The 13,825-nt window shown below is 38.4% G+C and overlaps 1 protein-coding gene across 1 annotated transcript in view; it reads right to left on the minus strand.

Annotated features, from left to right (window-relative positions):
• Positions 1–5,232: 5,232 nt before the first annotated feature.
• VPS35 (VPS35 retromer complex component) overlaps positions 5,233–13,825 on the minus strand; it is a 32,217-nt gene continuing 23,624 nt past the window's right edge. The window contains exons 13-17 of the mRNA XM_056137066.1: positions 10,308–10,430; positions 8,639–8,818; positions 8,000–8,239; positions 7,436–7,579; positions 5,233–6,233 (exon numbers count right to left, since the gene is read on the minus strand). Of these exons, the coding sequence (XP_055993041.1) occupies positions 6,054–6,233; positions 7,436–7,579; positions 8,000–8,239; positions 8,639–8,818; positions 10,308–10,430 (867 nt within the window). The 3' untranslated portion in view covers positions 5,233–6,053. The remainder of the gene's footprint in view (positions 6,234–7,435; positions 7,580–7,999; positions 8,240–8,638; positions 8,819–10,307; positions 10,431–13,825) is intronic.

Consider the following 13,825-nt stretch of genomic DNA (forward strand, 5'->3'; position numbering starts at 1 on the left):
GATCAAGCCCAGACTTCCAGCATAAAAAGCACATACTCTTGACCCTAGATATAGCATTTTAACAAGAGTTCAGGTGATTGGTATATTTAATAAAGCATAGATACTTATGAGACAAGGAAACATGCAGATTATTAAAAGAATAACAAAAATGGTTTTACAGTACCTCATTTCCTAATGCAATAAAAGCTTAAAAATCAGCATGACTTTAACAAACTTGCACACATTATGCTACCAATGCATTTTATTCCTTAATTAGACTCACCAATTTAAAAGTCAAATCTTTAGAGTTAAAAAAAAAGAGAATTTTTAAAAAACATTTTAGTCACAGTGAAATTACACTGTGGCTGGGGGTGACTGTGAAGTGTAGAGAAGATGGCAGCCTTGAGAAGAGGATCTGCCACTTTCTCCTGATCCAACTCTGCCACCCTAGGACAGGCTGGGAAGTCTAGTATGAACTCCTGCACAGCTCAGACCTCAAGTCCTGCCAGTCCCAGTAAGTAGTCATCAGCCACCCCGATGTCTACTTGTTCTGTGCAGCACAGGAGTTAATCCCCATACACCAGATTTTTCGGGGAGCCAATGAACTCAGGTTGGAGCAAGGAATTGTTCTTTGAAGGAAAGGTAAGTCAGTCCTAGGCCTTACTCTTTTGGATCCTTCTATTCACAGGAGACGAGCAGTGAAGTAAAAAGATCTTATTTGGAGGTTTTTGAGGAAGGAGAGGGCAGGAGGAAGAAAGTAATAATACTCAAGAGAACACAAGCTTCTCCAAAGGTGAAGAGACCCCCAGTACACATCCCAGCATTAGACAGAAAATATGAAAGTACACCATATGTGCTCAGCCACAACACATGGGCACAGGCAGCACACGGGCTCTGGCAGCATGTGTACATGCTTCCTTTATTCAAGTTGGCTTTTACAGGGTTTCTCCCAAGCTGCCCCATTTGGGGCTTTCTACCTAGGTAAGATTCCATTGCTAATGTAGTTGCCAAAGAGGAAGAGTTGGGAACAGCTAATAAAGATTCTTCTTTGAAATTCCTTTCCTGCTTTTGTTTCTACTAGAGCTCCTGGATGTGGGGGTCCAGCCTTCTGAGGGGCAGCACTGGCACTAGGTAAAGGTCTTATAAGGCCATAATTCCTGTGTCCACATGGTGGGGGTCCTGACAGTCTTAGGGATACCTGTTTTATTTCTTCCCCAAAATTCCACTGCCATGGGGGTCCTTCCCTATCTATCTGTATCCCTCAGTTCCTCCACTTCCTTCCAATACCCACCTCCTAGTCTTTGGAGTTTTAAATGAGAATGGTCCGTATCATATCTCTGTGTAAAGACCACAACAGCTTGAAAGTAGTTGGAACCTATTCAAGTAACTCCTTAGGCAAATTTTACATTTTACAGTGACATTTAAGACAGATGTACTTCTTACAGGTATGAGATTATAGCTAGTGATCATGAAGCAACTTTTGTTTTTAGCTTTCTTAAAGCTACAGCCTAACTAACTTACTTCTAAGACACTTCTGACTTAAGGGCAGAACATGGTAGTAAAATATACTTTTCACCTATAAGATTTTGGTAGCTTGCACCCAATTTTGTTAATACATTGCATTACATTAACCCATTATCCTGGGACGCTTTCAAATTTTTTTAAATGATCACAAATCAGAAAATCTTTTTTTCTTTTTGCTTTTTTTTGGGTTACACTCAGCAATGCTCAGGGGTTACTCCCAGTTCATGCACTCAGGAATTACTCCTGGCAGTGCCTGGGGGACCATATGGGATACCGGGGATCAAACCTGGATCTGCCATGTGCAAGGAAAATGCCCTATCTGCTGTACTATCACTCTGGCCCACAAATCAGAAAACCCTTAACCAAACCTAGAATTGGTCTTTGGCTCTCCATCTTCAGGACCGCCACACCAGACCAACTCTAGACATTATATAATCTTATTCCCAGCCAGCAGGAACTTGTATGGAGATTTCTTCTCCCAGCATCTTTCACTTATAACGTGAATCCTGAATTCCACTGTCAAAGACAAATCTTTTCAGCTCCATTGTGTATAAACTTCTTTCCTTGAGTTCTTGGGCAAGAGCAAAAGTAAAGAGAAGCGGCCTTTGAAATCTAGACTTTGCATTTAGATCTTCTTTTTTCATGGAATATTTATTTCTTGTGGCCTGTCACCATTTTTTTTAATGTAAAATAGATTGTTTGGAGGTTTTGAAGGTAAGGAGGGGAAGAGATGGGGAGTAGGGGAGAGAAAGACAGAAGGAGAAAATAATGCATTTAAGAGCGAATACAGGCTTCTCCAAGGGCGGAGAGCCCTTACACACATCCCAGCATTAGACACGAAAGCATGAAAGTACACATCTCAAGAGGGGAGATGCGGGTGACACATGTGCTCGGTCATCACGTGCTCGGCCACGTGGGCACAAGCAGCACATGGGTTCGGGCATGTGCACCCTGTCACCATTTCTTAATGGCTCTGAGAGGCACAAAAATTGTGCTACAACCACTCATTTGTGAGTTCAATAGTACAATACTTGCCTTGCATGTAAAAGGACGGATGGAGGAGTCTGAGAGACAAGAGAGGGAAAGGGAGAAAAGGGAAGGAGGGGTGGAGAAAATAAAACCTTCTATGATACCTGTTCAAGTCAATCAAGTGCCCTTTTAGCTGCACTCACTAAGAGGAATATGAACCTGTAATATAGCAATGGTCTTTAATGGTAGGACAATTCATTAATCTAATGACTACCAATCTCCTGGCTTAGCAAATCAATCAGAAGCAAATTTCTAGAAATAATCTCATGGACTTTAAGAATCACTGATTTCCAAAGCAGGGACAGGAAGGAGAAATCTCTGCAAGATAGGGTCACCTCTTTGTATGTAGATGTATTCCTAGATGTATTCCCTACTCTTGGATTTGAATGCCATTCCAACACCAGGCCTGTATAAGCCTCAGTGATTCTACTATGATCTTTTCCTTCAATCCATTAAGAATTTGGGGAGTAAGATACATTTAAAATCACTAGACTTTAAATTACTAACATTTAAAATTGAATTATTAAGTATTGGTTCTATTTGAACCCAAACTTGGAGAAGACACTTGGAGATGACTAAATTTTAAGTTACGGAGCGATAGCACAGTGGTAGGGCGTTTGCCTTGCACGCAGCCAACATGGCTGACCTGAGTTCGATTCCTCCGCCCCTCTCGAAGAGCCCAGCAAGCTACTGAGAGTATCTCGCCCGCACGGCAGAGCCTGGCAAGCTATCCGTGATATATTCGATATGCCAAACACAGTAACAACAAAATCTCCAATGGAGACGTTACTGGGCCCACTCAAGCAAATCGATGAACAACGGGAGGACAGTGACTATTCACAATGACTAAAATTTATAGAAAATTTCTAAGATAAATTACTAGAAAAAAGGACGAGGGAACATACGTACAAATTACAAGCCCCAATCTTTCCTTACCCTTTCCCCTCTTCTCTTCCCTTTTATGTTGTGAGGATCAGGGCTTGCATACACTTAGTTGCAGGGCCCACCAGGAGTCATACTTAAAGTTGTATGCACTGGCATGCATTTGTTTGCCTTATGCCTAAAAGGTAAGCTACCACTAAACTATCCTCAGGCCTCACGGCCCTCAAAGTTCCACTTTAAGAAATCAGATCAAAACGATAAAATTACCAGATTGCCATAAAAAAATTATAAATGCTTATTAGTTCATTAAATTATCTCAGGGACTGGAGAGATAGTAAAGCAGGTAGGGCACCTGCCTTACACATAGCCAACTCAGGGCTGATGTGAGGTCAACCTCCAGTATCCCAAATGGTCCCCTGAGCATCACCAGGAAAAGCCCCTGTGCACTGCCTGGTGTGACCCCAAAACAAAAATATTACCTCATTGCAGATATGAGTGTAACTTCAGTCCATGGACTCAAAAGCCTTTCTCTAGCTAAAGGCAGTTACTTCTAATTTGCACACATCTCTTTTAAGGTTTTCCCCAACACTCTAGTCTCCCAAGTCCTGCTAGGCATACCTTTGTTGTATTTTGTCATATTCAGTAGCTACTTGGTTTCCTCACACTAGACCAAAATTTCTGAAAGCTAGGACCCTATCTGTTCACCTTTATACACAGTACCTCTGCCCGATAGCCTAATTTTGTTCCATAAAAAAATTGTTAAGTTTAGAGAATTTTTTTGTTACACCAGGTAGCACTCAGAGGTCACTCCAGAGATGCTCAGGAACCATTCAGTATATGATGTATATGTCAACCTCTAATCCATAATCAGGTTAATATAGGACAATATTATCTATAGAGCACAGAAAGGGTCGGCTCAGCATACTAATTCTCTAATTTTGGAAACATTTATATTGTAAAACCTTATGTCCTTGTCCCTTTTGGGCTATGGTAGCAAAATACCACAGGCTAACTTTATTTGTCCACAATAATTTGTTACATTCAATATTCCAATACCAATTCCACCACCGTAACACTTTCCCACCACCATCCAAGCCTGTCCCAAAAGCAAGTCCTAAATAATTTATTTTGTATTGCTTGTTATGAATAATCTGCTAAAAATGATCCTGAAGAGTTTCCTTAGAGGAAAGTGTGTGAAGGTTGTTTTAGCTCACCCTGGAGCCATTAAGGCCTCATATAAGAGATTACTAACTTGTACCACAAACTAATTTATAAACAGAAACTTTTCAGCTCCAGAGGCTGGAAGTGTAGGGACCAACATGGTCAGATTACGGCTCTTTTGGAGTCATTGACTGCCAGCCTATAATTTCACACAGTAGAAAGTTTCTGTGGCCTCTTATAAAAAGCATTCTGATTCAAGGAAGACTTCATCCTTATCACCAAAGCAAATTTCTTCTGGAAGATCCAGCTCTTAACCATCATCTTTGGGTGTTAGAAGTCAAAAATGAACTGTGTAGGAAAGGGGCCACAAACAGACCATAGCACCTAACAAATGCTAGATATTTATCAGTAGCAGCAGACAGTAAAATTTTTTCGTTTTTAAAATTGTGATTTTGTTTTTACAGGTGAAATGTTAAATGATGTGGTCATTTGAGCCGCAATTCAAAACTCAACACCTCCCTTAAAAAGGTGAAGCTTAATCCCCATCACACAGACCTGAGTGACTGCCATGAGCATGAGAATGCCTATTAAATTCCATTGGCATTCTACTTCTTTTTTATGAGTCAAGAGTGGATAAAAAGGAAAAAAAGGCCCAAATTGTTAACAACAACTTTATTGTTTCACGGTGCAAAAAAACAAAGATCAAAACATAAAATGATAATTGTATGATGCATTTCCCCCTAAATTTACAATGAAGGTTATACATAAATTATAGAGATCACAAAATTTCTAATTTATACTATTTAGAACAAAATTATTTTGATAAATAGGTCCAGAGGACAACATAGAATTCTTAATAATGGCTGCGTCCAAATATGCAAAATATAGCTCCTGGATTGACCACGGTACTTTAAAATTCTCAAACATGCATTAATATAGCCTAATTTTAGGGAAAATATTACACATGGTCTTATCTTGCATTTAAGGAAAAGCCAAAGCTGAATTTCACGTACAGTATTCCTTTCCCAAAATTAATCTCAAATTGGACTAGAGAACAGAGACAGACACTTTTGGGTTAGTACTCCCAAGTAAAGAAAATAATACAATCAATGATGTAAAAAAAAACAGAAAAAGAAAGGAGAGCTTCATTAGTAGCCAAGATAAGTGGGGTTTGTGTGTGTGTGTGTGTGTGTGTGTGTGTTGTGGTTTTGTTTCAAATAGCTCATGAGAATTTTAAACTGCAGATCAGTCATGCTGCTTGGGGTGATCAGACAGACCCGAACACTTATAAAGTGAGTAACTTTATTAAGGTCCTGAAGGTGAGTGTCCGGAGGTGCTGGAATAAAACACATGAAAGGTAAGAAACAGGAAACCTACCTCAGCATTTCTGAAAGGCACAATCTATGAAAGGGAAACCTAGCATAATAAAACCCTTACTGGATGTACATGGAAAGGAGTATGGTAAGCCTGCTTCCTTTCTAAAGAACAAGACCTTCATAAATTGGCCCTTCAGATTCTGGTGATTCTCTCCTCAAACGCAAATGTTCCAGAGTGTTATGAAAATGTTTGTTTATTTGCTCTGTTTCTTCACTGGACTCAAGATTTGGGAGATCTTCTCGAATCTTTTGGATAAGCTGATTCAAAACCTGAATCGTTACCTATAAAAGAGTATGTACAATTTCACAATCAAGAATGTACCACACACAAAAAAAGAATTCAATTAAAAGTATTTTGAAGTGTTTATGTTCACTCTTATTGATTACCAGAGTAATTATGAAAAAAGAGAGATAAGAACAAAGTTCTTGGATTGAACAATTGAACTATTGGCAATTACTAGAATAAAAATAATGAAAAACTGCAGAGCCAATAAAAAGATGAAAAGCAAAATTTCACTTATGCTACACGTTAACCAACATAGTTTTGTTAAGAGAATAATGTATTTATTTATAAATTATTCTAAACCTGTACCTAACAAACCAGTCTAAGTAATGATAAATTCCTTTTTCGTTTTCAAACAGTGACTATTTTTATTATAATATTCCTAAGATGGTCATTTTCCTGCACATAATAAACAGTGACTATTTTTATTATAATATTCCTAAGATGGTCATTTTCCTGCACATAATGAGTTCTTCCAGAAGAGAGATGCATCTATTTAGGCAGAAAAGAACTTGAGAATCTAAGAGATCAGTGGCAGGATGGAGGGGGTTGGGTGGCCAGAGTGACGGTACAGCAGGTAGGTAAGTGCTTGCCTTGCACGCAGCTGACCTGGGTTCAATCCCTGGCACCTCACATAGTCCTCTGAGCCTCTACAGGATCACTCCTGTAGAGCTCAGGAGATTATTCCTGAGCACAGAGGCAGGCATAATCCTGAGAACAACCAGGTGTCCGTTGTGGTTCAAAACTCTTCCCGGCAAAAAAATACCAAGAAAAAAAAAAAAAGTAGGTGAAAGTATTCTACAAACTCTGACTCTTATGAAAAAAAAGCTTCAGAATGATAAAAGTACATGTGTATATTTATATATCTATATATAATATATAAGTAAAGGCTGGAACAATAGCACAGCGGGTAGGGTATTTGCCTTGCGTGCAGCTGACCTGGATTTGATTCCTCCATCCCTCTCAGAGAGCCCGGCAAGCTACCGAGAGTACCCCACCGACATGGCAGAGCTCCCCGTGGCGTATTCGATATGCCAAACACAGTAACAACAAAGTCTTACAATGGAGACATTACTAGTGCCCACTCAAGCAAATCGATGAATGGGAGGACAGTGCTATATAATATATACTATATATAATATAGAAAATCTCCAAAGAGAAAATATTACTTCACGAATAACAGCTTAACTAGTTCACTTACCGCATCATTTTCCTTTTCATAAAAATAGATATATCTGTTCAGAATTTCTATAAAAAGTTGTACTTGTAGAGAGGGATCCATGCACTGATTTGCTATTTTTAGAGCTTTCTTTAGGCATTCCATTACCCTCTTGCCTCCATGAAGCTACAATAAAAGGAGGGTGGAGAAGTAATGAATCACAAATCTCCCATTTCACATCAAGAAATAACAACATGACAATATTCTTTTAATGGACATATATTTAAATTCTCTTCATTTTCTAAAAGTACACTGCTATATTCTAAAAGAAATATGTTGTTTATATAGTTATGGACTTTCAAGTAGTGGTTATAAATGTACTGTTACAAAAACCTCGAAGCAGAGGATTCACCACTGAATGAAACACTGTATTCTTTTCTTTTCATTTAAGAAAGGAAACCTGACAGATATCCAAGTACTACAAATTTTTACCTCCAGGGCACATGCAGCCCCTCCCTGCTGACAATCTCCTCTCCTGTAAGGCACTTACGACTGTACATGTAAGTCGTACACGTAATGCATGGACAGGAATGCCTCCTACATTACCTCTTCTCCATTTTTGTCAGTGTTCCTGCCAGACCAGAAGAGATGTGCACAGGTGCTCACAGCTCTGCCCTGATCAGGTTTCTTGAGAAGTTTGGATGCAGCAAGTGCACACTGAGTCCTCAGAGGTTCATGGTTCTCTTCACTGAAGCATTTCATCCTCTCAAAAGTACCAATGATCAAGGTTATGGCAGCCAGCTGTGCTTTGGAATCACTGATTTCATCTTCATAAAGAGAAAATGCCTGGTGGACAAGAGACATTTAGAAACTACATAATAAAGTATTTTCTAAGGTATTCCACCAACCACCCCAGTCCCTTCACATCTGTTGACAGACTGCAACAAAGAAATGCGTAACTTTTATATTAGCTCACCATTTCAAACTGAAAAAATGAAAACTTATTTTGTTTTCTCAAGAAACACTTTTGAACCTGGAAATCTGAAAGCTCATCAGCACTCAGAAACAACCAATTTTCCTGCTCTTAACATTCATGTAACTATACTGTTAAGAAGTTCCAAAAGAAAAGGGGTCATTACAAATTAACAAAAAGTTCATGTGCACTCAACCATAATTATATATAGATGACTGATTGAACAGTGCTAAATGAATTAAAACAAACCAGAAAGGAGAATAGATAATTACCTGGGACATAAATTCATATGCTACTGTTTCATGATTTTCAAAACCGATTTCTCCAGCAGCTAGAGCCCCTTGAAGAAAAAGTCTCAAGGGTAATTCTGCCAACTCTGCCTTGATCAAAGCACTGATAGTCTGATGAGCAAATGAAAAAATCTTCTGGCATTTCTTTTCCCATTTGTCATCCTAAAACCAGAAAAAATAATTCGAATAACATTATATTAAAGACTGACTTGCTCAAGTATACTTTCTATAATTTATATGTAACAAATAGAAAAAGTTGTAAAGTTTAGCTTCTTCTAGGTCTCATTTACAGATTACCAAGTAAAAACAATCCTCTCAGAATGGTCCTTTGAGCTTACCAGTTTTGCAATTTTCTATATTTGTTATACAAATTTTATATACTTGTTTTCCAATCAGAAAAGCAAAACATTCTCAAACAATTAGGAAAATGTGAAATCACCCCCAAACTGGGTTCCCATAGTATCTAATTTGTATAACTTTTCTTTCACATACTTTCTCATTAACAATTTTCCTTATTGTCATACCAGGTTATTTGAAGCAAACCAGAAAATACTCATTACATAATTTACTTCTTCTTTAGAATATGTAAATCCATAATAATTTACGTAAAGCTTTTTTTTTGGGGGGGGGGGTCACACCTGGCAACGCACAGGGGTTACTCTTGACTTTACACTCAGGAATTACTTCTGGCAATGCTCTGGGAAACCATAAGGAATGCTGGGAATCAAACCTGGGTCGGCCACATGCAAGGCAAATGCCCTACCTGCTGTACTACTGCTCCAGCCCTCATAAAGCTTTTTGAATCCCTATTTATTTCCTTACTACAAATTAGTGAATCACTGGAGCTTTTAAGATTCTAGTTTACATACTGCCATAACTTTTAAAGAAAGATTATTATTAACACTTTTATCATCAATAGATGAGAATTTATCAATTTCAGTTTTTGAGTCACACCCAGCAGAGCTCAGATGATACTCCTGGCTCACTGCTCAGGAGTTACTTCTGCCTCTACTCATAGTACCACAGGTTGCTAAGGACTGATCCAGGAGAGATAACTGCCACTGCTTTTATTTTTTCTTCCTCTACACTAATTTGATCTCCTAAAAGATTTACTGATGCAATTACTTCATGGGAGTAAGTATTTTATCCATGTTTGGCCATCTTAATTTCCTTTTGTTAATCAATCAACTCTGACTTTTTCTTGTTTATGCTACTCCTGCCATTACTGGGATGGGATCTGGGGTAGGATGGATGCCAAAACGCTGTACAGGGTATCAAATATAGGACCTTGCAAGGCATTTACTTTACCACTTGAGCCACCTCCCCAGAAGTGATAGCATTCTGTGGTAACTCGTAATAAACTTACTGATGTTTCACAAACTTATTCATGTTTCACAATGATCTTTAAATGCAAGAAAAACTTCTGGTATAAACTTAAATTGTCTTAAGCTTTCATTTCAAATTGTTTTCAAGTGATTCCCCAGTATGTAATCTAATACATAAGAAAGAATGAGTGATAGATTGAGTTATTAAAACTAGAACTATACCATGGTCTATTTCTGTATACGTTTAAAGTTAATTTAAAACAAACACACAAACACAGAGGGAGGAAAAAGGAAAAAAGTAGTGACATACTTAAAAGTAAACCCACCACTTTAGAATTCTCTTTGTAGCGAAAAGCCAGCTGGTAAGCTGCAAATACCAAAGGCGGCAATGTGAAACGAATCCGTTGATTTCCACCTGCTCCAAAATGTTTTCGTGCTGTGTTTAAAATCTGATGATAAAACAAAACAAAAAACTCAAAATTCTAGTCATTTTCCCTATGATCGATCATTTATAAAGTAAAGCTTCAATCATCATATTGGTATATTTAAAAAGTTTCAATACTAAGCATATAACTTTGGACAAATTATTTATCTTTCTGTTTAGAAGCTGCATTTGAAAAATGAAAAAAATTCTCCTAGACTTGTTGGTAATATCTAATAATACATGTGAAGCATTGAAAATTCTTGCTACAAGGCAGGTATTCAATTAAAAGTGCTGGCTATTATGGTATAAAAACAGTGATGTATCTTAATTCGTAGCTCAGAAACTAAATATAAAAGGGACAATGTTAAACAAATGTCTATTTTTTCAGATAAACAGAACTCAAATAATCATTAGTATATATGACATAACGGGACATATTCAAACAAAACAAACACTGTCCTCCCGTTGTTCATCGATTTGCTCGAGCGGGCCCAGTAACGTTTCCATTTTTTTGAGACTTATTATTACTGTTTGTCATATTAAATACGTCACAGGTAGCTTGCCAGACTCTGCCGTGCGGGTGAGATACTCTCGGTAGCTTGCCGGGCTCTCCGAGAGGGGCGGAGGAACTGAACCCGGCTCAGCCGGGCTGGCTGCGTGCAAGGCAAACGCGCTACTGCTGTGCTATTGCTCCAGCCCAATATATATTCAGGTTTTATGAATTTCCGTGATCCTCACCTTAAAGGTCTTTCTGTATATAGGCATGACCAGTTGGCCAAATATGGCCAATTACCACTAATCTAGTATGCAACAAAAAACAAAAACACATGTGAACAAGTGTGTGCGTGACAAAAAACCATAAGGAAATCAGGTAAAACATATAACCTGTTTGACAGATATCCAACACAGAGATCACACATACTGCATAAAATCTGACACTGCCATTTTCGAGAATGCTTGTCACAAAGTCAAAGGCACTACCCAGAAATCAGCTTCTTTTGGGTCACAAAGGAATTCAACAGAAAGTCAGGACTCATCATGAATTAAGGGGCTAATACTTTACTGTTTTGATTTTGGGCCACAAGTGGCTGTGCTTAAGGCTTATTCCTGGCTATACACTCAGGAATCACTGGCAGGTCTTGGGGAACCATATGAGATGTCAGAGATAGAACCCAGGTTGGGGCTATTCTTTAAAGCAGTTTTAACACTTAACCTATGCATCCAACAATGGCTGAATTGCTTTAATCAACAATAATAAAGAAGCTACCTGTGCTAGTTTTCATTGCTCGAGGTAAGGTAAAGGCCCTCCCATTGTTCGTCGATTTGCTCGAGCAGGCCCAGTAATGTCTCCATTGGAGACTGTTGTTACTGTGTTTGGCATATCGAATACATCACGGGGAGCTTGCCAGGCTCTGCCCCTACTCAAGCAACATGCATGATTCATTTCACAAAGACATTAGTTAATTGGCATCTAAGGATAAAGGGAGACTCTCATCTGATCTTTAGTCAGAAAGATATTAAGGTAAATGCAATTTTTCGATGAAAAGGTATTTCACACATTTTTAATATAGCAAACACATAATGTACCTTCAAACTTGGAAAACATAATTAAATGAGAATTATTTACTTTTTGTTTTTGGTTTTAAGGCCACACCTTATGGTGCTCAGGGCTTACTCCTGGCGGGCTAAGGGGATCATATGAAGTGCTGGGTTGCCATTATCACACAGATGAGACACATGCAAGACAAGTGCCCTATCTACTATATATCACTCTGGTCCCTATTTCTATTCTATAAGTTTATTATGATGAACAAATATTTCTAAAAGCAATACAGTTCAAAGTCAAAATGCACATGAATGCTTTAATGGATGTTTCATCTTTAAAAGGCGACAGTCTGCCTCACAGGCATTAGGAGGGGCGGAAGAGGGGTATATTGGGGTTCTTGGTGGTGAAAAATAAGTACTGGTGAAGGGAAAGGTGTTTGATCATTGTATGACCGAGACTTAAACTTGAAAACTTTGTAACTTTTCCCACAGTGGTTCAATAAATAAATATAACAAAAAATAAACAAAAAATAAAATTAAATAAATAAATAAATAAAAGGCGACAGTGACTGCCATACTCAACCACAGCGGCTGCCGCCATGCCAAAGGACAGACTCTACTACCTCAAGACTGAGTTCTGCAGAGATGCCAAACTGCCAAGAAATTCAGGTACACCAGTTGTTTTGCCAAGAACTTTGGGTCTTCTCAGAGTAGGGGCAGACCACCTATTCCCAGCGCCCCCATACTTCTGGAAGCCCTGGCAGCGATACTCACATCCCACAAAAGCCATCATATAAGCTCACTGCCCAGATAAATATTCTGGAGTTCCTAAAGTGTGCCACTGCATTCTGCAACATCTCCAAATTCTACAGTACTGATGTCCCAGTTGGAACACAACAAACTATATGGGAGAGTAACACAGAAGCCAACTAAGCTTAATAAACAAAAACATTAACACAGATGGCTGAACTAGCAACAACAGCTTAATAAACCCTAAGACAAAGAATTAACAACCCCATGGTGAGATACGATTTTCAAAAAATTTATTTTACTTTTTTGATAATTTCATTAGCCATTTAGCTGTAACAAGCAACATAAAATAAATTAATCTGAACCTGCTAAGGGGGGCAGGTTTGAGGGGTGGCTGGGAAAATGGGAGCAAAGCTGGAAGGAAGGTACACACTGGTGGTGGGACTGGTATTAGGATATTAAATGCCTGTAATAAATGCCTCATGAATAACTTTGTAAACCATAGTGTTTAAATTTTTTTAAAAATTAAAATAAAAGGAGACAGATTTTTCCTTTAATTCTAAAAGTTTTCAAAATAAACTAGGTGTTAGGTGATGCTTGCCTTAGGTTGACATCACCGGGCCTGCTTGGAACAGGGGTCAGAGTTTCTCCCTACTGGGTGGGTCCCAACAGCATCCAACCCTACCTGGGCCACATAAAGGGTCTACACCACAGTTCCTGAAGTGCACAGTCAATAAACAGTTGAAGCACTACTCAACAAATTACACACTGCTCATGAGCAGAAAACAGAGCAATCCCCAGCCTCATCCCTGGCACAACAAGAACACTAGAAAACCAATCGGAAAAAAAGATAGAAGCCCACCAAGTTCAATGAACAAAAATGCTATCACTGAAGATATAAACACTAACCAGTTTAGTAAATCCTCAATGTCTTTAGTGACAGCACGATGTTCAAAGAAATGATGACATAGGCAATCAGTCAGCAAAGCCAAAGTATTAAGAGTAGAAATAAAAAAACTACTGCATTTAGAAATGACAGAAATGAAGAGAACAGTAAGTGATGTAAAAAAAAAAAACCTCAATAGAATTTCTGAACAATAAAATAACAACAATTGAGCAAAAGAG

The sequence above is a fragment of the Sorex fumeus genome, unplaced genomic scaffold, assembly GCF_029834395.1.
Source record: "Sorex fumeus unplaced genomic scaffold, SorFum_2.1 ptg000122l, whole genome shotgun sequence".
In the NCBI taxonomy this organism is placed as follows: domain Eukaryota; kingdom Metazoa; phylum Chordata; class Mammalia; order Eulipotyphla; family Soricidae; genus Sorex; species Sorex fumeus.